The following is a 27,383-nucleotide window of genomic DNA, read 5'->3' on the forward strand; positions in this document are numbered from 1 at the left end:
GTGTTTATAAGTGATCTGTGTGTTTATCAGCGATCTGTGTGTTTGTCAGTGATCTGTGTGTTTATGAGTGATCTGTGTGTTTATGAGTGATCTGTGTGTTTATTAATGAGTCTGTGTGTTTATGAATGATCTGTGTGTTTATGAGCGATCTGTGTTTGTCAGTGATCTGTGTGTTTATGAGTGATCTGTGTGTTCATGAGGGTTCTGTGTGTTTATGAGTGATCTGTGTGTTTATTAATGAGTCTGTGTGTTTATGAGTGATCTGTGTGTTTATAAGTGATCTGTGTGTTTATGAGTGATCTGTGTGTTTATCAGCGATCTTTGTGTTTGTCATTGATCTGTGTGTTTATGAGTGATCTGTGTGTTTATGAATGATCTGTGTGTTTGTCAGTGATCTGAGTGTTTATAAGTGATCTGTGTGTTTATGAGTGATTGTGTGTTCATGAGGGTTCTGTGTGTTTATGAGTGATCTGTGTGTTTATAAGTGATCTGTGTGTTTATGAGTGATCTGTGTGTTTATAAGTGATCTGTGTGTTTATCAGCAATCTGTGTGTTTATCAGCGATCTGTGTGTTTATGAGTGATCTGTGTGTTTATCAGCAATCTGTGTGTTTATCAGCAATCTGTGTGTTTATCAGCGATCTGTGTGTTTATGAGTGATCTGTGTGTTTATAAGTGATCTGTGTGTTTATCAGCAATCTGTGTGTTTATGAGTGATCTGTGTGTTTATAAGTGATCTGTGTGTTTATCAGCAATCTGTGTGTTTATCAGCAATCTGTGTGTTTATCAGCGATCTGTGTGTTTATGAGTGATCTGTGTGTTTATGAGTGATCTGTGTGTTTATGAATGATCTGTGTGTTTATCAGCGATCTGTGTGTTTGTCAGTGATCTGTGTGTTTATGAGTGATCTGTGTGTTCATGAGGGTTCTGTGTGTTTATGAATGATCTGTGTGTTTATCAGTGATCTGTGTGTTTATGAGTGATCTGTGTGTTTATCAGTGATCTGTGTGTTTATGAGTGATCTGTGTGTTTATGAGTGATCTGTGTGTTTATCAGCGATCTGTGTGTTTGTCAGTGATCTGTGTGTTTATGAGTGATCTGTGTGTTTGTCAGTGATCTGTGTGTTTATGAGTGATCTGTGTGTTTATGAGTGATCTGTGTGTTTATCAGCGATCTGTGTGTTTGTCAGTGATCTGTGTGTTTATGAGTGATCTGTGTGTTTATGAGTGATCTGTGTGTTCATGAGGGTTCTGTGTGTTTATGAGTGATCTGTGTGTTTATGAGTGATCTGTGTGTTTATTAATGAGTCTGTGTGTTTATGAATGATCTGTGTGTTTATGAGCGATCTGTGTTTGTCAGTGATCTGTGTGTTTATGAGTGATCTGTGTGTTCATGAGGGTTCTGTGTGTTTATGAGTGATCTGTGTGTTTATTAATGAGTCTGTGCGTTTATGAGTGATCTGTGTGTTTATCAGCGATCTGTGTGTTTATGAGTGATCTGTGTGTTTATAAGTGATCTGTGTGTTTATGAGTGATCTGTGTGTTTATGAGTGATCTGTGTGTTTATAAGTGATCTGTGTGTTTATGAGTGATCTGTGTGTTTATAAGTGATCTGTGTGTTTATCAGCGATCTGTGTGTTTATCAGCGATCTGTGTGTTTATGAGTGATCTGTGTGTTTATAAGTGATCTGTGTGTTTATGAGTGATCTGTGTGTTTATTAATGAGTCTGTGCGTTTATGAGTGATCTGTGTGTTTATCAGCGATCTGTGTGTTTATGAGTGATCTGTGTGTTTATGAGTGATCTGTGTGTTTATGAGTGATCTGTGTGTTTATAAGTGATCTGTGTGTTTATCAGCGATCTGTGTGTTTGTCAGTGATCTGTGTGTTTATTAATGAGTCTGTGCGTTTATGAGTGATCTGTGTGTTTATGAGTGATCTGTGTGTTTATCAGCGATCTGTGTGTTTATGAGTGATCTGTGTGTTTATGAGTGATCTGTGTGTTTATTAATGAGTCTGTGTGTTTATGAATGATCTGTGTGTTTATGAGTGATCTGTGTGTTTATGAGTGATCTGTGTGTTTATAAGTGATCTGTGTGTTTATCAGCGATCTGTGTGTTTGTCAGTTATCTGTGTGTTTATGAGTAATCTGTGTGTTTATTAATGAGTCTGTGCGTTTATGAGTGATCTGTGTGTTTATGAGTGATCTGTGTGTTTATCAGCGATCTGTGTGTTTATGAGTGATCTGTGTGTTTATGAGTGATCTGTGTGTTTATTAATGAGTCTGTGTGTTTATGAATGATCTGTGTGTTTATGAGCGATCTGTGTGTTTATGAATGATCTGTGTGTTTATGAATGATCTGTGTGTTTATCAGCGATCTGTGTGTTTGTCAGTAATCTGTGTGTTTATGAGTGATCTGTGTGTTTATGAGTGATCTGTGTGTTTATAAGTGATCTGTGTGTTTATGAGTGATCTGTGTGTTTGTAAGTGATCTGTGTGTTTATCAGCGATCTGTGTGTTTGTCAGTGATCTGTGTTTATGAGTGATCTGTGTGTTCATGAGGGTTCTGTGTGTTTATGAGTGATCTGTGTGTTTATTAATGAGTCTGTGTGTTTATGAGTGATGTGTGTTTATGAGCGATCTGTGTGTTTATGAATGATCTGTGTGTTTATGAATGATCTGTGTGTTTATCAGCGATCTGTGTGTTTGTCAGTGATCTGTGTGTTTATGAGTGATCTGTGTGTTTATGAGTGATCTGTGTGTTTATGAGCGATCTGTGTGTTTATGAATGATCTGTGTGTTTATGAGCGATCTGTGTGTTTGTCAGTGATCTGTGTGTTTATTAATGAGTCTGTGCCTTTATGAGTGATCTGTGTGTTTATGAGTGATCTGTGTGTTTATCAGCGATCTGTGTGTTTATGAGTGATCTGTGTGTTTATAAGTGATCTGTGTGTTTATGAGTGATCTGTGTGTTTATGAGTGATCTGTGTGTTTATAAGTGATCTGTGTGTTTTCGAGTGATCTGTGTGTTTATAAGTGATCTGTGTGTTTATCAGCGATCTGTGTGTTTATCAGCGATCTGTGTGTTTATGAGTGATCTGTGTGTTTATCAGCGATCTGTGTGTTTATGAGTGATCTGTGTGTTTATAAGTGATCTGTGTGTTTATGAGTGATCTGTGTGTTTATCAGCGATCTTTGTGTTTGTCATTGATCTGTGTGTTTATGAGTGATCTGTGTGTTTATGAATGATCTGTGTGTTTATCAGCGATCTGTGTGTTTGTCAGTGATCTGAGTGTTTATAAGTGATCTGTGTGTTTATGAGTGATTGTGTGTTCATGAGGGTTCTGTGTGTTTATGAGTGATCTGTGTGTTTATAAGTGATCTGTGTGTTTATGAGTGATCTGTGTGTTTATAAGTGATCTGTGTGTTTATCAGCAATCTGTGTGTTTATCAGCGATCTGTGTGTTTATGAGTGATCTGTGTGTTTATCAGCAATCTGTGTGTTTATCAGCAATCTGTGTGTTTATCAGCGATCTGTGTGTTTATGAGTGATCTGTGTGTTTATAAGTGATCTGTGTGTTTATCAGCAATCTGTGTGTTTATGAGTGATCTGTGTGTTTATAAGTGATCTGTGTGTTTATCAGCAATCTGTGTGTTTATCAGCAATCTGTGTGTTTATCAGCGATCTGTGTGTTTATGAGTGATCTGTGTGTTTATGAGTGATCTGTGTGTTTATGAATGATCTGTGTGTTTGTCAGTGATCTGTGTGTTTATGAGTGATCTGTGTGTTTATGAATGATCTGTGTGTTTGTCAGTGATCTGTGTGTTTATGAGTGATCTGTGTGTTCATGAGGGTTCTGTGTGTTTATGAATGATCTGTGTGTTTATCAGTGATCTGTGTGTTTATGAGTGATCTGTGTGTTTATCAGTGATCTGTGTGTTTATGAGTGATCTGTGTGTTTATGAGTGATCTGTGTGTTTATCAGCGATCTGTGTGTTTGTCAGTGATCTGTGTGTTTATGAGTGATCTGTGTGTTTGTCAGTGATCTGTGTGTTTATGAGTGATCTGTGTGTTTATGAGTGATCTGTGTGTTTATCAGCGATCTGTGTGTTTGTCAGTGATCTGTGTGTTTATGAGTGATCTGTGTGTTTATGAGTGATCTGTGTGTTCATGAGGGTTCTGTGTGTTTATGAGTGATCTGTGTGTTTATGAATGATCTGTGTGTTTATCAGCGATCTGTGTGTTTGTCAGTGATCTGTGTGTTTATGAGTGATCTGTGTGTTTATGAGTGATCTGTGTGTTTATAAGTGATCTGTGTGTTTATCAGCGATCTGTGTGTTTGTCAGTGATCTGTGTGTTTATGAGTGATCTGTGTGTTTATGAGTGATCTGTGTGTTTATTAATGAGTCTGTGTGTTTATGAATGATCTGTGTGTTTATGAGTGATCTGTGTGTTTATAAGTGATCTGTGTGTTTATCAGCGATCTTTGTGTTTGTCATTGATCTGTGTGTTTATGAGTGATCTGTGTGTTTATGAATGATCTGTGTGTTTATCAGCGATCTGTGTGTTTGTCAGTGATCTGAGTGTTTATAAGTGATCTGTGTGTTTATGAGTGATTGTGTGTTCATGAGGGTTCTGTGTGTTTATGAGTGATCTGTGTGTTTATAAGTGATCTGTGTGTTTATGAGTGATCTGTGTGTTTATAAGTGATCTGTGTGTTTATCAGCAATCTGTGTGTTTATCAGCGATCTGTGTGTTTATGAGTGATCTGTGTGTTTATCAGCAATCTGTGTGTTTATCAGCAATCTGTGTGTTTATCAGCGATCTGTGTGTTTATGAGTGATCTGTGTGTTTATAAGTGATCTGTGTGTTTATCAGCAATCTGTGTGTTTATGAGTGATCTGTGTGTTTATAAGTGATCTGTGTGTTTATCAGCAATCTGTGTGTTTATCAGCAATCTGTGTGTTTATCAGCGATCTGTGTGTTTATGAGTGATCTGTGTGTTTATGAGTGATCTGTGTGTTTATGAATGATCTGTGTGTTTATCAGCGATCTGTGTGTTTGTCAGTGATCTGTGTGTTTATGAGTGATCTGTGTGTTCATGAGGGTTCTGTGTGTTTATGAATGATCTGTGTGTTTATCAGTGATCTGTGTGTTTATGAGTGATCTGTGTGTTTATCAGTGATCTGTGTGTTTATGAGTGATCTGTGTGTTTATGAGTGATCTGTGTGTTTATCAGCGATCTGTGTGTTTGTCAGTGATCTGTGTGTTTATGAGTGATCTGTGTGTTTGTCAGTGATCTGTGTGTTTATGAGTGATCTGTGTGTTTATGAGTGATCTGTGTGTTTATCAGCGATCTGTGTGTTTGTCAGTGATCTGTGTGTTTATGAGTGATCTGTGTGTTTATGAGTGATCTGTGTGTTCATGAGGGTTCTGTGTGTTTATGAGTGATCTGTGTGTTTATGAATGATCTGTGTGTTTATCAGCGATCTGTGTGTTTGTCAGTGATCTGTGTGTTTATGAGTGATCTGTGTGTTTATGAGTGATCTGTGTGTTTATAAGTGATCTGTGTGTTTATCAGCGATCTGTGTGTTTGTCAGTGATCTGTGTGTTTATGAGTGATCTGTGTGTTTATGAGTGATCTGTGTGTTTATTAATGAGTCTGTGTGTTTATGAATGATCTGTGTGTTTATGAGCGATCTGTGTTTGTCAGTGATCTGTGTGTTTATGAGTGATCTGTGTGTTCATGAGGGTTCTGTGTGTTTATGAGTGATCTGTGTGTTTATTAATGAGTCTGTGCGTTTATGAGTGATCTGTGTGTTTATCAGCGATCTGTGTGTTTATGAGTGATCTGTGTGTTTATAAGTGATCTGTGTGTTTATCAGCGATCTGTGTGTTTATCAGCGATCTGTGTGTTTATGAGTGATCTGTGTGTTTATAAGTGATCTGTGTGTTTATGAGTGATCTGTGTGTTTATTAATGAGTCTGTGCGTTTATGAGTGATCTGTGTGTTTATCAGCGATCTGTGTGTTTATGAGTGATCTGTGTGTTTATGAGTGATCTGTGTGTTTATGAGTGATCTGTGTGTTTATAAGTGATCTGTGTGTTTATCAGCGATCTGTGTGTTTGTCAGTGATCTGTGTGTTTATTAATGAGTCTGTGCGTTTATGAGTGATCTGTGTGTTTATGAGTGATCTGTGTGTTTATCAGCGATCTGTGTGTTTATGAGTGATCTGTGTGTTTATGAGTGATCTGTGTGTTTATTAATGAGTCTGTGTGTTTATGAATGATCTGTGTGTTTATGAGTGATCTGTGTGTTTATGAGTGATCTGTGTGTTTATAAGTGATCTGTGTGTTTATCAGCGATCTGTGTGTTTGTCAGTTATCTGTGTGTTTATGAGTAATCTGTGTGTTTATTAATGAGTCTGTGCGTTTATGAGTGATCTGTGTGTTTATGAGTGATCTGTGTGTTTATCAGCGATCTGTGTGTTTATGAGTGATCTGTGTGTTTATGAGTGATCTGTGTGTTTAATAATGAGTCTGTGTGTTTATGAATGATCTGTGTGTTTATGAGCGATCTGTGTGTTTATGAATGATCTGTGTGTTTATGAATGATCTGTGTGTTTATCAGCGATCTGTGTGTTTGTCAGTGATCTGTGTGTTTATGAGTGATCTGTGTGTTTATGAGCGATCTGTGTGTTTATGAATGATCTGTGTGTTTATGAGCGATCTGTGTGTTTGTCAGTGATCTGTGTGTTTATGAGTGATCTGTGTGTTTATTAATGATCTGTGTGTTTATGAGCGATCTGTGTGTTTGTCAGTGATCTGTGTGTTTATAAGTGATCTGTGTGTTTATGAGTGATCTGTGTGTTTATGAGTGATCTGTGTGTTTATGAGCGATCTGTGTGTTTATGAATGATCTGTGTGTTTATGAGCGATCTGTGTGTTTGTCAGTGATCTGTGTGTTTATAAGTGATCTGTGTGTTTATGAGTGATCTGTGTGTTTATGAGTGATCTGTGTGTTTATGAGTGATCTGTGTGTTTATAAGTGATCTGTGTGTTTATCAGCGATCTGTGTGTTTATGAGTGATCTGTGTGTTTATGAATGATCTGTGTGTTTATGAGCGATCTGTGTGTTTATGAGCGATCTGTGTGTTTATGAATGATCTGTGTGTTTATGAGTGATCTGTGTGTTTATGAGTGATCTGTGTGTTTATGAGTGATCTGTGTGTTTATAAGTGATCTGTGTGTTTGTCAGTGATCTGTGTGTTTATGAGTGATCTGTGTGTTCATGAGGGTTCTGTGTGTTTATGAGTGATCTGTGTGTTTATGAATGATCTGTGTGTTTATGAGTGATCTGTGTGTTCATGAGGGTTCTGTGTGTTTATGAGTGATCTGTGTGTTCATGAGGGTTCTGTGTGTTTATGAGTGATCTGTGTGTTTATTAATGAGTCTGTGTGTTTATGAATGATCTGTGTGTTTATGAGCGATCTGTGTTTGTCAGTGATCTGTGTGTTTATGAGTGATCTGTGTGTTCATGAGGGTTCTGTGTGTTTATGAGTGATCTGTGTGTTTATTAATGAGTCTGTGCGTTTATGAGTGATCTGTGTGTTTATGAGTGATCTGTGTGTTTATCAGCGATCTGTGTGTTTATGAGTGATCTGTGTGTTTATGAGTGATCTGTGTGTTTATAAGTGATCTGTGTGTTTATGAGTGATCTGTGTGTTTGTCAGTGATCTGTGTGTTTATGAGTGATCTGTGTGTTTATGAGTGATCTGTGTGTTTATGAGTGATCTGTGTGTTTATGAGTGATCTGTGTGTTTATAAGTGATCTGTGTGTTTATGAGTGATCTGTGTGTTTATGAGTGATCTGTGTGTTTATAAGTGATCTGTGTGTTTATGAGTGATCTGTGTGTTTATAAGTGATCTGTGTGTTTATCAGCGATCTGTGTGTTTATCAGCGATCTGTGTGTTTATGAGTGATCTGTGTGTTTATAAGTGATCTGTGTGTTTATGAGTGATCTGTGTGTTTATTAATGAGTCTGTGCCTTTATGAGTGATCTGTGTGTTTATGAGTGATCTGTGTGTTTATCAGCGATCTGTGTGTTTATGAGTGATCTGTGTGTTTATAAGTGATCTGTGTGTTTATGAGTGATCTGTGTGTTTATGAGTGATCTGTGTGTTTATAAGTGATCTGTGTGTTTTCGAGTGATCTGTGTGTTTATAAGTGATCTGTGTGTTTATCAGCGATCTGTGTGTTTATCAGCGATCTGTGTGTTTATGAGTGATCTGTGTGTTTATCAGCGATCTGTGTGTTTATGAGTGATCTGTGTGTTTATGAGTGATCTGTGTGTTTATCAGCGATCTTTGTGTTTGTCATTGATCTGTGTGTTTATGAGTGATCTGTGTGTTTATGAATGATCTGTGTGTTTATCAGCGATCTGTGTGTTTGTCAGTGATCTGAGTGTTTATAAGTGATCTGTGTGTTTATCAGCGATCTGTGTGTTTGTCAGTGATCTGTGTGTTTATGAGTGATTGTGTGTTCATGAGGGTTCTGTGTGTTTATGAGTGATCTGTGTGTTTATAAGTGATCTGTGTGTTTATGAGTGATCTGTGTGTTTATAAGTGATCTGTGTGTTTATCAGCAATCTGTGTGTTTATCAGCGATCTGTGTGTTTATGAGTGATCTGTGTGTTTATGAGTGATCTGTGTGTTTATGAATGATCTGTGTGTTTATGAGTGATCTGTGTGTTTATGAGTGATCTGTGTGTTTATGAATGATCTGTGTGTTTATCAGCGATCTGTGTGTTTGTCAGTGATCTGTGTGTTTATGAGTGATCTGTGTGTTTATCAGTGATCTGTGTGTTTATGAGTGATCTGTGTGTTTATCAGTGATCTGTGTGTTTATGAGTGATCTGTGTGTTTATGAGTGATCTGTGTGTTTATCAGCGATCTGTGTGTTTGTCAGTGATCTGTGTGTTTATGAGTGATCTGTGTGTTTATGAGTGATCTGTGTGTTTATCAGCGATCTGTGTGTTTGTCAGTGATCTGTGTGTTTATGAGTGATCTGTGTGTTTGTCAGTGATCTGTGTGTTTATGAGTGATCTGTGTGTTTATGAGTGATCTGTGTGTTTATCAGCGATCTGTGTGTTTGTCAGTGATCTGTGTGTTTATGAGTGATCTGTGTGTTTATGAGTGATCTGTGTGTTCATGAGGGTTCTGTGTGTTTATGAGTGATCTGTGTGTTTATGAATGATCTGTGTGTTTATCAGCGATCTGTGTGTTTGTCAGTGATCTGTGTGTTTATGAGTGATCTGTGTGTTTATGAGTGATCTGTGTGTTTATAAGTGATCTGTGTGTTTATCAGCGATCTGTGTGTTTGTCAGTGATCTGTGTGTTTATGAGTGATCTGTGTGTTTATGAGTGATCTGTGTGTTTATTAATGAGTCTGTGTGTTTATGAATGTTCTGTGTGTTTATGAGCGATCTGTGTTTGTCAGTGATCTGTGTGTTTATGAGTGATCTGTGTGTTCATGAGGGTTCTGTGTGTTTATGAGTGATCTGTGTGTTTATTAATGAGTCTGTGCGTTTATGAGTGATCTGTGTGTTTATCAGCGATCTGTGTGTTTATGAGTGATCTATGTGTTTATAAGTGATCTGTGTGTTTATGAGTGATCTGTGTGTTTATGAGTGATCTGTGTGTTTATGAGTGATCTGTGTGTTTATGAGTGATCTGTGTGTTTATAAGTGATCTGTGTGTTTATGAGTGATCTGTGTGTTTATAAGTGATCTGTGTGTTTATCAGCGATCTGTGTGTTTATCAGCGATCTGTGTGTTTATGAGTGATCTGTGTGTTTATAAGTGATCTGTGTGTTTATGAGTGATCTGTGTGTTTATAAGTGATCTGTGTGTTTATCAGCGATCTGTGTGTTTGTCAGTTATCTGTGTGTTTATGAGTAATCTGTGTGTTTATTAATGAGTCTGTGCGTTTATGAGTGATCTGTGTGTTTATGAGTGATCTGTGTGTTTATGAGTGATCTGTGTGTTTATGAGTGATCTGTGTGTTTATAAGTGATCTGTGTGTTTATCAGCGATCTGTGTGTTTGTCAGTGATCTGTGTGTTTATTAATGAGTCTGTGCGTTTATGAGTGATCTGTGTGTTTATGAGTGATCTGTGTGTTTATCAGCGATCTGTGTGTTTATGAGTGATCTGTGTGTTTATGAGTGATCTGTGTGTTTATTAATGAGTCTGTGTGTTTATGAATGATCTGTGTGTTTATGAGTGATCTGTGTGTTTATGAGTGATCTGTGTGTTTATAAGTGATCTGTGTGTTTATCAGCGATCTGTGTGTTTGTCAGTTATCTGTGTTTATGAGTAATCTGTGTGTTTATTAATGAGTCTGTGCGTTTATGAGTGATCTGTGTGTTTATGAGTGATCTGTGTGTTTATCAGCGATCTGTGTGTTTATGAGTGATCTGTGTGTTTATGAGTGATCTGTGTGTTTATTAATGAGTCTGTGTGTTTATGAATGATCTGTGTGTTTATGAGCGATCTGTGTGTTTATGAATGATCTGTGTGTTTATGAATGATCTGTGTGTTTATCAGCGATCTGTGTGTTTGTCAGTGATCTGTGTGTTTATGAGTGATCTGTGTGTTTATGAGCGATCTGTGTGTTTATGAATGATCTGTGTGTTTATGAGCGATCTGTGTGTTTGTCAGTGATCTGTGTGTTTATGAGTGATCTGTGTGTTTATTAATGATCTGTGTGTTTATGAGCGATCTGTGTGTTTGTCAGTGATCTGTGTGTTTATAAGTGATCTGTGTGTTTATGAGTGATCTGTGTGTTTATGAGTGATCTGTGTGTTTATGAGCGATCTGTGTGTTTATGAGTGATCTGTGTGTTTATAAGTGATCTGTGTGTTTATGAGTGATCTGTGTGTTTATGAGTGATCTGTGTGTTTATGAGTGATCTGTGTGTTTATAAGTGATCTGTGTGTTTATCAGCGATCTGTGTGTTTATGAGTGATCTGTGTGTTTATGAATGATCTGTGTGTTTATGAGTGATCTGTGTGTTTATGAGCGATCTGTGTGTTTATGAATGATCTGTGTGTTTATGAGTGATCTGTGTGTTTATGAGTGATCTGTGTGTTTATGAGTGATCTGTGTGTTTATGAGTGATCTGTGTGTTTATAAGTGATCTGTGTGTTTGTCAGTGATCTGTGTGTTTATGAGTGATCTGTGTGTTCATGAGGGTTCTGTGTGTTTATGAGTGATCTGTGTGTTTATGAATGATCTGTGTGTTTATGAGTGATCTGTGTGTTCATGAGGGTTCTGTGTGTTTATGAGTGATCTGTGTGTTCATGAGGGTTCTGTGTGTTTATGAGTGATCTGTGTGTTTATTAATGAGTCTGTGTGTTTATGAATGATCTGTGTGTTTATGAGCGATCTGTGTTTGTCAGTGATCTGTGTGTTTATGAGTGATCTGTGTGTTCATGAGGGTTCTGTGTGTTTATGAGTGATCTGTGTGTTTATTAATGAGTCTGTGCGTTTATGAGTGATCTGTGTGTTTATGAGTGATCTGTGTGTTTATCAGCGATCTGTGTGTTTATGAGTGATCTGTGTGTTTATGAGTGATCTGTGTGTTTATAAGTGATCTGTGTGTTTATGAGTGATCTGTGTGTTTATCAGCGATCTGTGTGTTTATGAGTGATCTGTGTGTTTATGAGTGATCTGTGTGTTTATAAGTGATCTGTTTATCAGCGATCTGTGTGTTTGTCAGTGATCTGTGTGTTTATGAGTGATCTGTGTGTTTATGAGTGATCTGTGTGTTTATGAGTGATCTGTGTGTTTATGAGTGATCTGTGTGTTTATAAGTGATCTGTGTGTTTATGAGTGATCTGTGTGTTTATGAGTGATCTGTGTGTTTATAAGTGATCTGTGTGTTTATGAGTGATCTGTGTGTTTATAAGTGATCTGTGTGTTTATCAGCGATCTGTGTGTTTATCAGCGATCTGTGTGTTTATGAGTGATCTGTGTGTTTATAAGTGATCTGTGTGTTTATGAGTGATCTGTGTGTTTGTCAGTGATCTGTGTGTTTATGAGTGATCTGTGTGTTTATAAGTGATCTGTGTGTTTATGAGTGATCTGTGTGTTTATAAGTGATCTGTGTGTTTATGAGTGATCTGTGTGTTTATAAGTGATCTGTGTGTTTATCAGCGATCTGTGTGTTTGTCAGTGATCTGTGTGTTTATGAGTGATCTGTGTGTTCATGAGGGTTCTGTGTGTTTATGAGCGATCTGTGTGTTTATTAATGAGTCTGTGTGTTTATGAATGATCTGTGTGTTTATGAGTGATCTGTGTGTTTATGAGCGATCTGTGTGTTTATGAATGATCTGTGTGTTTATGAGCGATCTGTGTGTTTGTCAGTGATCTGTGTGTTTATGAGTGATCTGTGTGTTTATTAATGAGTCTGTGTGTTTATGAGTGATCTGTGTGTTTATGAGTGATCTGTGTGTTTATCAGCGATCTGTGTGTTTATGAGTGATCTGTGTGTTTATAAGTGATCTGTGTGTTTATGAGTGATCTGTGTGTTTATGAATGATCTGTGTGTTTATGAGTGATCTGTGTGTTTATTAATGAGTCTGTGTGTTTATGAATGATCTGTGTGTTTATGAGCGATCTGTGTTTGTCAGTGATCTGTGTGTTTATGAGTGATCTGTGTGTTCATGAGGGTTCTGTGTGTTTATGAGTGATCTGTGTGTTTATTAATGAGTCTGTGCGTTTATGAGTGATCTGTGTGTTTATAAGTGATCTGTGTGTTTATCAGCGATCTGTGTGTTTATGAGTGATCTGTGTGTTTATGAGTGATCTGTGTGTTTATAAGTGATCTGTGTGTTTATGAGTGATCTGTGTGTTTATCAGCGATCTGTGTGTATTTATGAGTGATCTGTGTGTTTATGAGTGATCTGTGTGTTTATAAGTGATCTGTGTGTTTATCAGCGATCTGTGTGTTTGTCAGTGATCTGTGTGTTTATGAGTGATCTGTGTGTTTATGAGTGATCTGTGTGTTTATGAGTGATCTGTGTGTTTATGAGTGATCTGTGTGTTTATAAGTGATCTGTGTGTTTATGAGTGATCTGTGTGTTTATGAGTGATCTGTGTGTTTATAAGTGATCTGTGTGTTTATGAGTGATCTGTGTGTTTATAAGTGATCTGTGTGTTTATCAGCGATCTGTGTGTTTATCAGCGATCTGTGTGTTTATGAGTGATCTGTGTGTTTATAAGTGATCTGTGTGTTTATGAGTGATCTGTGTGTTTGTCAGTGATCTGTGTGTTTATGAGTGATCTGTGTGTTTATGAGTGATCTGTGTGTTTATGAGTGATCTGTGTGTTTATGAGTGATCTGTGTGTTTATAAGTGATCTGTGTGTTTATCAGCGATCTGTGTGTTTGTCAGTGATCTGTGTGTTTATGAGTGATCTGTGTGTTCATGAGGGTTCTGTGTGTTTATGAGCGATCTGTGTGTTTATTAATGAGTCTGTGTGTTTATGAATGATCTGTGTGTTTATGAGTGATCTGTGTGTTTATGAGCGATCTGTGTGTTTATGAATGATCTGTGTGTTTATGAGCGATCTGTGTGTTTGTCAGTGATCTGTGTGTTTATGAGTGATCTGTGTGTTTATTAATGAGTCTGTGCGTTTATGAGTGATCTGTGTGTTTATGAGTGATCTGTGTGTTTATCAGCGATCTGTGTGTTTATGAGTGATCTGTGTGTTTATAAGTGATCTGTGTGTTTATGAGTGATCTGTGTGTTTATGAATGATCTGTGTGTTTATGAGTGATCTGTGTGTTTATTAATGAGTCTGTGTGTTTATGAATGATCTGTGTGTTTATGAGCGATCTGTGTTTGTCAGTGATCTGTGTGTTTATGAGTGATCTGTGTGTTCATGAGGGTTCTGTGTGTTTATGAGTGATCTGTGTGTTTATTAATGAGTCTGTGCGTTTATGAGTGATCTGTGTGTTTATAAGTGATCTGTGTGTTTATCAGCGATCTGTGTGTTTATGAGTGATCTGTGTGTTTATGAGTGATCTGTGTGTTTATAAGTGATCTGTGTGTTTATGAGTGATCTGTGTGTTTATCAGCGATCTGTGTGTATTTATGAGTGATCTGTGTGTTTATGAGTGATCTGTGTGTTTATAAGTGATCTGTGTGTTTATCAGCGATCTGTGTGTTTGTCAGTGATCTGTGTGTTTATGAGTGATCTGTGTGTTTATGAGTGATCTGTGTGTTTATGAGTGATCTGTGTGTTTATGAGTGATCTGTGTGTTTATAAGTGATCTGTGTGTTTATGAGTGATCTGTGTGTTTATGAGTGATCTGTGTGTTTATAAGTGATCTGTGTGTTTATGAGTGATCTGTGTGTTTATAAGTGATCTGTGTGTTTATCAGCGATCTGTGTGTTTATCAGCGATCTGTGTGTTTATGAGTGATCTGTGTGTTTATAAGTGATCTGTGTGTTTATGAGTGATCTGTGTGTTTGTCAGTGATCTGTGTGTTTATGAGTGATCTGTGTGTTTATAAGTGATCTGTGTGTTTATGAGTGATCTGTGTGTTTATAAGTGATCTGTGTGTTTATGAGTGATCTGTGTGTTTATAAGTGATCTGTGTGTTTATCAGTGATCTGTGTGTTTGTCAGTGATCTGTGTGTTTATGAGTGATCTGTGTGTTCATGAGGGTTCTGTGTGTTTATGAGCGATCTGTGTGTTTATTAATGAGTCTGTGTGTTTATGAATGATCTGTGTGTTTATGAGTGATCTGTGTGTTTATGAGCGATCTGTGTGTTTATGAATGATCTGTGTGTTTATGAGCGATCTGTGTGTTTGTCAGTGATCTGTGTGTTTATGAGTGATCTGTGTGTTTATTAATGAGTCTGTGCGTTTATGAGTGATCTGTGTGTTTATCAGCGATCTGTGTGTTTATGAGTGATCTGTGTGTTTATAAGTGATCTGTGTGTTTATGAGTGATCTGTGTGTTTATGAATGATCTGTGTGTTTATGAGTGATCTGTGTGTTTATTAATGAGTCTGTGTGTTTATGAGTGATCTGTGTGTTTATGAGTGATCTGTGTGTTTATTAATGAGTCTGTGTGTTTATGAATGATCTGTGTGTTTATCAGCGATCTGTGTGTTTGTCAGTGATCTGTGTGTTTATGAATGATCTGTGTGTTTATCAGCGATCTGTGTGTTTGTCAGTGATCTGTGTGTTTATGAGTGATCTGTGTGTTTATCAGCGATCTGTGTGTTTATGAGTGATCTGTGTGTTTATAAGTGATCTGTGTGTTTATGAGTGATCTGTGTGTTTATGAGTGATCTGTGTGTTTATGAGTGATCTGTGTGTTTATAAGTGATCTGTGTGTTTATCAGCGATCTGTGTGTTTATGAGTGATCTGTGTGTTTATAAGTGATCTGTGTGTTTATGAGTGATCTGTGTGTTTATAAGTGAGCTGTGTGTTTATCAGCGATCTGTGTGTTTGTCAGTGATCTGTGTGTTTATGAGTGATCTGTGTGTTCATGAGGGTTCTGTGTGTTTATGAGCGATCTGTGTGTTTATTAATGAGTCTGTGTGTTTATGAATGATCTGTGTGTTTATGAGTGATCTGTGTGTTTATGAGCAATCTGTGTGTTTATGAATGATCTGTGTTTTTATGAATGATCTGTGTGTTTATGAATGATCTGTGTGTTTATGAGCGATCTGTGTGTTTGTCAGTGATCTGTGTGTTTATGAGTGATCTGTGTGTTCATGAGGGTTCTGTGTGTTTATGAGCGATCTGTGTGTTTATTAATGAGTCTGTGTGTTTATGAGTGATCTGTGTGTTTATGAGTGATCTGTGTGTTCATGAGGGTTCTGTGTGTTTATGAGCGATCTGTGTGTTTATGAGTGATCTGTGTGTTTATGAGCGATCTGTGTGTTTATGAGTGATCTGTGTGTTTATGAATGATCTGTGTGTTTATGAGTGATCTGTGTGTTTATGAGTGATCTGTGTGTTTGTCAGTGATCTGTGTGTTTATGAGTGATCTGTGTGTTTATAAGTGATCTGTGTGTTTATGAGTGATCTGTGTGTTTATAAGTGATCTGTTTGTTTATCAGCGATCTGTGTGTTTGTCAGTGATCTGTGTGTTTATGAGTGATCTGTGTGTTTATCAGTGATCTGTGTGTTCATGAGGGTTCTGTGTGTTTGTCAGTGATCTGTGTGTTTATGAGCGATCTGTGTGTTTATTAATGAGTCTGTGTGTTTATGAATGATCTGTGTGTTTATGAGTGATCTGTGTGTTCATGAGTGATCTGTGTGTTTGTCAGTGATCTGTGTGTTTATGAGTGATCTGTGTGTTTATCAGTGATCTGTGTGTTTATGAGTGATCTGTGTGTTTGTCAGTGATCTGTGTGTTTATGAGTGATCTGTGTGTTTATCAGTGATCTGTGTGTTTATGAGTGATCTGTGTGTTTGTCAGTGATCTGTGTGTTTATGAGTGATCTGTGTGTTCATGAGGGTTCTGTGTGTTTATGAGTGATCTGTGTGTTTATGAGCGATCTGTGTGTTTGTCAGTGATCTTTGTGTTTATGAGTGATCTGTGTGTTTATGAGTGATCTGTGTGTTTATGAGCGATCTGTGTGTTTGTCAGTGATCTTTGTGTTTATGAGTGATCTGTGTGTTTATGAGCGATCTGTGTGTTTGTCAGTGATCTTTGTGTTTATGAGTGATCTGTGTGTTTATGAGCGATCTGTGTGTTTGTCAGTGATCTGTGTGTTTATGAGCGATCTGTGTGTTTATCAGCGATCTTTGTGTTTATGAGTGATCTGTGTGTTTATGAGTGATCTGTGTGTTTGTCAGTGATCTGTGTTTATGAGTGATCTGTGTGTTTATCAGTGATCTGTGTGTTTCTGAGTGATCTGTGTGTTTATCAGTGATCTTTGTGTTTATGAGTCATCTGTGTGTTTATTAATAAGTCTGTGTGTTTATGAATGATCTGTGTGTTTATGAGCGATCTGTGTGTTTGTCAGTGATCTGTGTGTTTATAAGTGATCTGTGTGTTTATCAGTGATCTGTGTGTTTATGAGTGATCTGTGTGTTTATGAATGATCTGTGTGTTTATGAGTGATCTGTGTGTTTATGAATGATCTGTGTGTTTATCAGCGATCTGTGTGTTCATGAGGGTTCTGTGTGTTTATGAGTGATCTGTGTGTTAAGAGTGATCTGTGTGTTTATGAGTGATCTGTGTGTTTATTAATGAGTCTGTGTGTTTATGAATGATCTGTGTGTTTATGAGCGATCTGTGTGTTTGTCATTGATCTGTGTGTTTATGAATTATCTGTGTGTTTATGAGTGATCTGTGTGTTTGTCAGTGATCTGTGTTTATGAGTGATCTGTGTGTTTATGAGTGATCTGTGTGTTTATGAGTGATCTGTGTGTTTATGAGTGATCTGTGTGTTTGTCAGTGATCTGTGTGTTTATGAGTGATCTGTGTGTTTATAAATGAGTCTGTGTTTATGAGTGATCTGTGTGTTTGTCAGTGATCTGTGTTCATGAGTGATCTGTGTGTTTATCAGTGATCTGTGTGTTAAGAGTGATCTGTGTGTTTATGAGTGATCTGTGTGTTTATGAATGATCTGTGTGTTTATGAGCGATCTGTGTGTTCATGAGCGATCTGTGTGTTTATTAATGAGTCTGTGTGTTTGTCATTGATCTGTGTGTTTATGAGTGATCTGTGTGTTTATCAGCGATCTGTGTGTTTGTCAGTGATCTGTGTGTTTATGAGTGATCTGTGTGTTTATGAGCGATCTGTGTGTTTATTAATGAGTCTGTGTGTTTATGAGTGATCTGTGTGTTCATGAGTGATCTGTGTGTTTTTAAATGAGTCTGTGTGTTTATGAGTGATCTGTGTGTTAAGAGTGATCTGTGTGTTTATGAGTGATCTGTGTGTTTATTAATGAGTCTGTGTGTTTATGAATGATCTGTGTGTTTATGAGCGATCTGTGTGTTCATGAGGGTTCTGTATGTTTATGAGCGATCTGTGTGTTTATTAATGAGTCTGTGTGTTTGTCATTGATCTGTGTGTTTATGAGTGATCTGTGTGTTTATCAGCGATCTGTGTATTTGTCAGTGATCTGTGTGTTTATGAGCGATCTGTGTGTTTGTCAGTGATCTGTGTGTTTATGAGTGATCTGTGTGTTTGTCAGTGATCTGTGTGTTTATGAGTGATCTGTGTGTTTATGAGCGATCTGTGTGTTTATTAATGAGTCTGTGTGTTTATGAGTGATCTGTGTGTTTATGAGTGATCTGTGTGTTTGTCAATGATCTGTGTGTTCATGAGTGTTCTGTGTGTTCATTAATGAGTCTGTGATCCTCAGACTGTATTTCTTATCATATTTCTGTGAACTCTGAGACAGAAACTCACTCAACAGCTTCATTTTGATGTAATGATTAATTACAGACTCTTTTTTACTTCAGACAGGAACAGTCCGTTTTTTTAGCACACAGCATAAGCTCAGCGAGTTACAGAAGCTCTTAAGTGTAGAAAACTCAAACTGCAATAATAGTATCCATGAATGCATTTAGTTTGTTTTATGAGTGTACATTTGTGGAAAAGAAGGACTGAATAGCTTTATATCATAAAAGTGATGTGCAGTAATGTGGATTCACACAATTTTATTTCTAGATACATGAGTTGAAAACCCTGAAGAGTTTCACCAGTCAGACCTTCTTTTGTTTGCCTAAAGTGTTGCGGTTTAGCTGATTCTGATGTTAAACAACTGCTGTGGCTAAAACTGTCACCTGTTTTACATTATTTATCTTCTCTAAATACATTTCAAAGATCATGACATTTCCTAATTCTCAACACAAAAGTAGAACAGAACATATATAAAAAAAAAACTAACAAATGTTCCTCTAAAATAGGGAAAATCGTTTTTAAAATTAAAATAAAATTTAAAAAAAAAAAGTTTTCTCAATCGTCAAAATTATACAGCCATTGATGGGTTGAAGAGCCAAGGGTTCAGATTGACTTTACTGAACATCTCAAAGTGTTCATAATTGCATGATTTTGCTGTGTTTGGTCATCAAAGATCACCCCAGGAATCTTGACTGAATGGAAAGGGTTAATGGCAGCTGACTCCAGTTTGATCAAGAAGATATGGGCTGCGTCCAAACCGCCTACTACTCGGTAGGTACTGCATTTGAATTTAAACGTACTACTCGGGCGTTAGAAAAGTATGTTCTATACAGTATGAACATGAAAAGTACGAATGGAATACGGACGTACTACATCTGCCATTTTGTCATGGTCACGTGACCTACCTGTGTCAATTGCATCACTTTACTCCCATTCATGAATTTGCTCGTGGGGCATCATGGGATAGCGCAGCATGTATGCTATGCGCACTCCAGAATCTTGCCGGAAGTAGTAAGTCATCCGTGTACTGCTCGCATACTGATTTTCGAATTCTATGATTTCGGACATAATACTCGGCTCATATACTGATTTTAGCGTACAATATAGTATGGAAGTATGCAGTTTCGGACCCAGCCATGGTGTTAAGTCAGAGTTGCAGGAAGGACACAAGGTGTTCAGTTTTAGCTGGATTAAGCTGCAGGTGATGGTCTTTCATTCACGTGGAGATGTTCTAACTAAGGAGGTCCAGGGAGCAAGTTGTACATTGGCCTAAGAAAAGTTTGGACCCTTCTGGCTTTGTGAGGGAGGAGGAGAGTGATTTCTCTGCAGTAGGAGTGGATCTTAGCAGCTAAATATACCACTAATGGTTGCAGTCCTACCAGTAAAGCATTTAGCAAAATCTTCAGCTGACAAGAAGGTGATGGGTAAGGACAATGCAGTGAATTAAAGAGTTCCTATTATGGGTTTTTGAAAATGATCTTTCATGCAGTGTGTAACACAGCTCTAAGTGAGGTGAAATATCCAGCTAAGGCTTAAATCTGAAAGTGCACCATTTTTAATCCCATGGGGTCGAAGACCACGTATACGCGGTCTGACAAGTTTTTACCTCATTAAGCTGAAATAAACTTAAATTACACTTTCAGTTTTGATCGTACAGATAAGATCAATACATCGATCAAATCTGTTAGGTGTCTAGTTTTCAATGTGTACACTCACAATTACAACAAACGTGTGCGCTTTTGCAAAACAAGGATAATAAACAGTGTAGGCAATCTGTCTTTTCTTTCTCCGTGAACTGTTTTTAGAAACGCGTCAGTAAAATGCGATGAAACTCACAAACACGAAAACCAAACACCTAGAGATGAGACACATATCTTTAGAAAGCTTGAAGTTTCTCTATTTTTAAATTCATGTGCATGTTGAAAACAAATATTGTTTGATAAAGTAATCAGTATGAAACCAAAGCTATTTTTAGTTTCTCAGTCTAAGCTCATTAGAGGTAATGCTACCACGCTCACGAGGCTTTGATATTACAAATATCCTGCATGAGACTTGTGCAAGATATGGTCTGTCAGGAAAAACACGTCATTAAAATGAACTGAAACTCAGCAAATACTCAACAAAGAAATATGAGAGATGTTTCTAAAGAAAGCTTGATATGTCTACTTGTGCATTAACCAATTCAAGCCAGAAAAAAATAATCTCTTTTCTTGTAATCCGTATAAAAGTAAGTACAGATTCTCCTGTCTCCTCATTACAGCGAACGTGATCCCGCACTCAGTGAGCATACTGTTCATATAAAAATGAACTAAAGTGTGCCAGGTAATAATGTACAAGACATGGCAAGACATGACATAAAACGACAAGCTTTATTTTAGTTACTTACTTTCGACTGAATGTTGGCACGCTACACGAGTGAAGAAGCATGATACTAAACAGCGCTGAAGAATTTACTTTCTCCTCAGAGGAAGAGTGCGACTCTGATGACGAGCGCATGTTAAAGAATGTCTAGACTCAGCAAAGGACAGAATTCCTGTTGTTGGAATATCAAGCCAATTCCATGTGTGTTCAATAAGAAAAGGTCTGGAGAGGTTTTTCTTCAATGCCAAAAAATAATAGTAATTTATTAGATACAAATAAACAATTCAATGACAGAGCTCTGGGTTACGTTACCCCATTGCAATACAAGAATTACATTCAAGAGGTTCGCAACTAACATACATTTCCTGACACCAGCATATATACACAACTGATATTAACAGGTGGAGTTTGGTGTAATGTCACTTATGAGTAATTCTGCAGTCCTTTGGCTCTTGTACCCCAGACATACTTCCTCTTTCTACAACCCTTCTCTGCATACCAGAACTGAACAATTACGTGCGTATCTAATATTTTTTACAACTTCTACAAGCATCATGGCAACTTGTGACATGTATAGACCGCAGTCCAGAACAACCCTAAATTTATTCTTTAATATATTTCCTCTGGTCAGCAGTTCCTCTAAAAGTATGCAGCACAGTAAAAAATAAAAATAAACAGGAAGCGTGTCAGGTCAAGATGTGATCTCATACATAAGAGAAAGGTTGATTAATCTGTTGTTAGTCTGAATATTTTTCTAATAAAAAATTAAAGACACAAAAGTAATAAAAAATAAATTCATTTTTTCCTACACTGTCAAGTAAGCCTTTTATTATTACCTTCATGATTTATATAAAATATGTCCTTGCTAGTGGTTATATAACCACAGCAACTATTGAATAAATAAAATAAATTATGTCAAGTACTTTACTATAGTATGCTTCAAAACAACTTCATTATTCACTGTAACTTGCTAATAATGTTTTTCATGTGAGTATGGTAATCCTATTTGTGGTTACTAGTGTTAAAATATAGTTTCTTTGTTATTTGCATTCGATTCTCTCATCAAGTATATATATGCATAAGCTATTGTGAAAAATAAATACTGAGAGTTGTTTAAAAAACAGGTGCTGTTCAGTTTATAATTCCTATGGTAACTGAGTTTGTTAGGTAAATTAGTACTAGTGTCAGTGAACATCACAAAAATGTTAATAATATAGTTTATGTAATCATCTTGCTTATTCTTTAATTAGATTTGCTATGTGCAAGTTTATATAGTTTACAGAGTATTATACAGTGTGCTGACTCTCACAAGTGTATCTCGAGTTATTTTGTGTGATAGATATATTTTAAATAAACTGCAAATATATAAACTTATTTTTTTTCTCAGGTTCATTCTCTTAGTCACATACCTGTCTGATGGCTCATTTTGCAGCTCATTATGCAGGTCTTTGTCTTCTCAGATGTGACTCACTGCATAGTAATGATAGTTCATGCCTTCTCACATAGACCATTTTAACTCAAAAAGTGACTTAGAAATTTTAATTCATTATATTGTTTTTTGTGAGCAAATAAACAAGATGCAAGTAAACAAGATTCTCTCATCATTTTGAAGCAAAAACACTAGGCTACAAGATCCAGTTCCCAAAAGTCTTGTGCACAAATGTTCTCTGTGTGTTTCACAGCCTTGATTCAGTGACTTCAAAATTTTAGTTTTTCACTAACCAGGCAAAAACGTTTCATTCATTTGTGCTGTTTACAGTGTTATCACTTTTTAGCTATTTGTTTTATTGTATTATATGTTATGTTTTTATGCTTATATGTTTTTAAGATACTGAAAACAACACAAATGTCAGTGCATGTCAAAACTTCCCCAGAGCCCCAAAACACCCTCAGAACCCAGAAGGTTAAAACTATTGATTCATGTATAAAAGAGTCAACACAGAGTGGTTCAAATAAATTGTCGGGGTAACAAATCTTTAGCCGTGTTGGCGTGACAACGATATGTTGTGTGCACAGACTTGAGAAAATTGAAAACACTCACAAACACTGTAGCAGATTCCGGTTGGATCATGTCATGAAGACGCTGTGCTTTGAAGTATGAGAGAAAGTTATTATACACCCAAAGATGAGGCTGTGAAGAGTCAGTGGTTGAAGTTTATTTTTGAAATAAAAAAAAAGCATTACAGCCCCAGCCTTGTGCTGTTTTTCTGTAATTTTTATGATGAGTGCTTCCGTAATCTACACGTTTACAATGGGGCATACATCGGCCGTTTGTTAAAGGAAGGATCAGAAAAGATTAATGATGTATGAGACTTTGTCAGAGCTTGATAGATGCATAATAGGGGCTTTAAATGTCCTAAAGAGTTGCAGATGTCTGAAGTGCTGTTGAGCTTCTAGTGGAAAGTAAAAAACTTGATTTGGTAAACAAAATGCTTTTTTTTTTTGCTGTTTGGAACAACTAACATTTGGCGGGATGGTGGATCTTTAGCGGGGGAAGGTGGGTCTTTGGAACGACCGCTGGCAAACGCAATGGATGCGCTCACCGGAGGCGTTGATTAGACCCGGGCCCGAGTCCACCAAGCCATGGCCGAAGAGAGACCACCTTTTTCGGCATGTCCCGCGCCTGGAGGTGCGCGCGTGATACTGGGTTTCTCTGACCTGCCGTTGTGTTTTCGGAGAAGGCGAAGAAATGGGCACTTAGTGCAATTTTGGCTTTAGCGATTGAACGAACCAGGGGTCTAAGAGCAGGCCTGTTGCCCCAGGAGGTGCGACCAAACCCGGGCAAGGCCGGTGGGCGCGCCCCATGGAAGTCAGGGGCCCGTGGCTGAGCTGTTAACCTAAGCCGAAGTGCAAGTTGTCCCCTCAGGCCAGCACGGGCGCATCCCGGTGCTCTTAGCGAAGAAGCAGGGAGTCTATGGCCCGGCGTCCGCGCCAGCTTGCTCCCATCAAACAAGCCACATGCCAGGGTCAGTAGTGCTGGGGTTATGAGCTGTCTGGACCCCCGTTCGATGGTTGGTGCATATCGATATGGTTGTAGCAGGTCGTACAAAAAAGCTCCCACTGCCGGCGCATGTGGAGCCGCCACCAAAACGGTGCATGTTCGATGAGGTCCGACGCCCCCGAGCCTCCGGAAGCTTTGGACCCGCAAGCTTATCCATTCCCGGACTATGTCCCCATGCTGAGTTGAGTATAGTTGTGGCACTTTACTGTTGGTCTAGTGGGGTTGTGTCTTCAGGGCTGTGTACTCTTGGTTGTACCCGTTCTGCAGACCTGCTTTTGGGGGAGTTTGAAGGCTTTCAACCTGGCAGCGAGCCTACCGACCTTTCTGGGCTACATGGCAAGAGGCATCGCGGAGCCAGAGAACTTCCTGTTTCTCTATCAGCCGGCCCGAATCCGAGCTTGGGCTGCCCTGCTGGGCCGGACGCGGATAGCCGAGCCTACGAAACAGCACTACCTGAAAAACATAGCCCAGTTCCTAGACTACCTCTTGGAAACCCTGCCGGCCTCCTGCCGCCTCTCCAGCACGGCCCTGGTACTGATTCGCAGGGAGGTCAGAGCTCTAATTCGCGGCATATGCCAGCGTGTTGTCGTGCACAAGGTCAGAACCAAGCAGGCGAAGGAGAGCAGACTGATAGCCAAGGCCAGCCTGGTGCGCTGTCACCAGACCGCTGGAAGGAAGATCCCTGCCCTCCTTGGTAAGTGAGCTGTCTGCCGGTCAACGTTTCCACCTTTTCGTTCCTCCGTTTCTGCTCCAGGGCACCAGCAGCTCTTGGTTGAACCAGCCACATCATGGAATTCCATTCGGGGGAAGGTGGGCGGGCTTTCGTGGCTGGTTTAGCTGGGTGAACCTAGAGCTGCTGGTAACCCAGAGCAGAAATGTTTTTTTCCCGCCCCCTCCCTTTGCTTTAGGGCACCAGCGGCTCTGGCTAATTTAAACCATTGGTGGTCTAATTTGTCTAACTTTACTGCCTTCATCAGATAGCCTGGAGTCCAACCCAAACACTAGGCAACAATGGCGCTTCTATGGCTTTCTTACTGGCTACCTAACTTCCATCTCAGGGCACCGCTGTGGAGTCTTCCAAAATTTGACCATCCAGGAGGTTGAAGAGGCCTCCAGAAGCCTGGACGAGTCTGCCTTTGTCATTAACGTGAGTATGGCGCAAGTAAGGTCTCTAAACAGGGAGGAATACAGCTGGTTCGGCAGATTCTTGGACTAAGCCAGAAGGACCCAATTAAACTAAGTCCAGCTGTGCTTTTTCTCTTATCCTAGCTTTCTTTATTCCACTTTTGTGCAATACCCCTCTGGTCGGTGCCTAGTAAGCCTTTTGTTTTCCCTGTTTTTTATTGCCTTATTGTGTGTTTTTTTTCCATCGTGAAGCTTATCTTTAAGTCTCACAGCTCTGGTAGCAATTCAAGGGACTCAGGTGGCAGCTCTGGCCATTTGTAGGATTCATGAGGATCTGGTGCTTGCCATTCGGGGAATTCAAGAGGAACTGTTGCTCGCCATTTTGGGAATTTAAGAGGATCTGACGGCAGCTACATGGGGGATTCAGGAGGATCTAGAACCCGCCATTTACAGGATTCAAGAAGATCTGGCACCCTCTCCGGGAACTCAGGAAAGGGGATCTGGCAACTCTGGAGGATCTGGCAGCCCAATTGCCAATGGCTCTTGTTGTCCGTGTGGCCATGTGTATCAAAATAGAAAAATATATATATATATATTTAATTCAGAGGATTATGACCATGTACAAGTACATCTTGGAACTATTATATTATATTAGTTGTCAGTTTTTTCAGTGTTCAATTTTTGTGATCATTCTACAATGCTGTCAGAAAGAAGACAAATAAAGTACATAAAATATAACTGTAAATTGGTAAAACTGTAAAAGGTCTACAATGGGCCTTTTACAGAAATTACAAAAATTTCTGGAACTTCACCCTCTTCCCCCGGATCGCCCCCCGCCCCTTTTAGGTTTTTCTAGCTTCTGTAAAGTCTCTGAACAGTACTGGAAAAAAGATACCCACCCCATAATATCCAAAACTTTTTGGCATGTGCTTTCTACTACATACGTGAGCTGGCAAATATCCTGCATATGCAAAGTGTTCATGCAGATATTTTACTATTTAGAAATAATCAAACATTGTGCATACAATATCTCATTACAATACTTTTGCATAGTTCTATTTCTATTTTAAAATTAAGTAAATTAAATTACTTTTAGATGATTACAAAAGTGTTGAAAATTGGATAATTATTTTTTATATTGTACATGGGAGAATGTGCTTCTGTAACATTTTTGTGAATAGTGTGAAATTTTTTGCAAAAGTAGGTCTTTTGATTTTTGTTAAAGTATTTTTATTCTTTATTGTAAATGTGATATTACTCAAAAAAACTTTTTTGTAAACTGAAACATTGTTTAATAAATGTAATAATGTTTTATATTTACTTAAAACAAACCGACACATTTTGGATAAAGCAAAATGCCTTAAAATAGCTATTGAAGGAACACATTTGACACTGTTAAGGTACAAGTTAACTGTTAAGTGTCTTGTCACTTTAGTGGTACCTTCATGGATAAGATTTGTACCTTTGGTAAAGGTACAATATTGTATCAGCAGGTTTAAAAAAAACAAAGGTACATTTTGGTTTCCCATGGTACAAATCATGTCTTAAGGTACAGTTTTGTCCCATAAAAAGGTACTGCCCCAGTGACAAGGGTTTGTACCTTTTTTGTACAACATTCTACATTTTTTTCTCAGAGTGTACCACTTAAAATAGTGACAATCAATTTTCAAAATGTAGATTTTTGAAATGTTAAGTTTCTACTCATATTAATTTTATTATTCTAACAAGAAATAAATGCCTAGGTCCATATGTTAATTGTGAAACTAACTCAGATGTTGTTGCTCTTGTCCTGTAGCTGTGAATGAGTGAAGCACCATGGAAAATGTCAAACAGCTGCTCAAGAACTCACTGAAAGAACTGGTAGAAGCTGAACTAAAAGAGTTTCAGTGGTGCTTAAGGAATGACTATAGATGTATTTCAAAATCTGAAATGGAGAATGCAGACAGGTTGGAGACAGTGGATAAGATGGAGTCGTGTTTTGGACCAGAAGGAGCTGTGAAGATCACAGTGGACATCCTGAGGAAAATAAACCAGAATGACTTGGCTGAAAAGCTGGAAAATACACAGAAGCAAGGTATTGTTTCATTCATTGTCAAACTTTATTCAAATATTCACATATGTATCAGATTAAATCTTCCATATTATAGCTATGTCCTAGCAAGGCTTTTAAGTCAGATGTATTGTCATAACATTTATTGCACAGCTTCAGATGAACCGTCTAAGATTTAGCATTGCTATGGGCAACAGTGATTGCCAATCATAATGCTAATGCATGTAAATGGGTGCTTGCATTTCACAATATCAACATTTATGGGCTTCGGGAAGCTGTATGTCTGCTTATGCTGAATGTGAATATATTGTTTGTCTTTGTTTCTCTAAATTTGTAAATAAATGTAATTGTTTTTTTTTTTAATAAAGGGAATAATATGTTTTACTTTAATGTTTTTTCTCTCT

The 27,383-nt window shown here is 37.9% G+C and overlaps 2 protein-coding genes across 2 annotated transcripts in view; both read left to right on the forward strand.

The window, feature by feature from the left end:
• LOC137489757 (protein NLRC3-like) overlaps positions 1-27,383 on the forward strand; it is a 407,221-nt gene that overhangs the window by 39,084 nt on the left and 340,754 nt on the right. The window lies entirely within an intron of this gene.
• LOC141381797 (protein NLRC3-like) overlaps positions 1-27,383 on the forward strand; it is a 54,868-nt gene that overhangs the window by 12,605 nt on the left and 14,880 nt on the right. The window contains exons 5-6 of the mRNA XM_087249880.2: positions 19,116-19,213; positions 26,725-27,003. Coding sequence (XP_087106006.1) covers positions 26,745-27,003 — 259 coding nt within the window. The 5' untranslated portion in view covers positions 19,116-19,213; positions 26,725-26,744. The remainder of the gene's footprint in view (positions 1-19,115; positions 19,214-26,724; positions 27,004-27,383) is intronic.

The sequence above is a fragment of the Danio rerio genome, chromosome 4, assembly GCF_052040795.2.
Source record: "Danio rerio strain M-AB ecotype USA chromosome 4, GRCz13ab, whole genome shotgun sequence".
In the NCBI taxonomy this organism is placed as follows: Eukaryota; Metazoa; Chordata; class Actinopteri; order Cypriniformes; family Danionidae; genus Danio; species Danio rerio.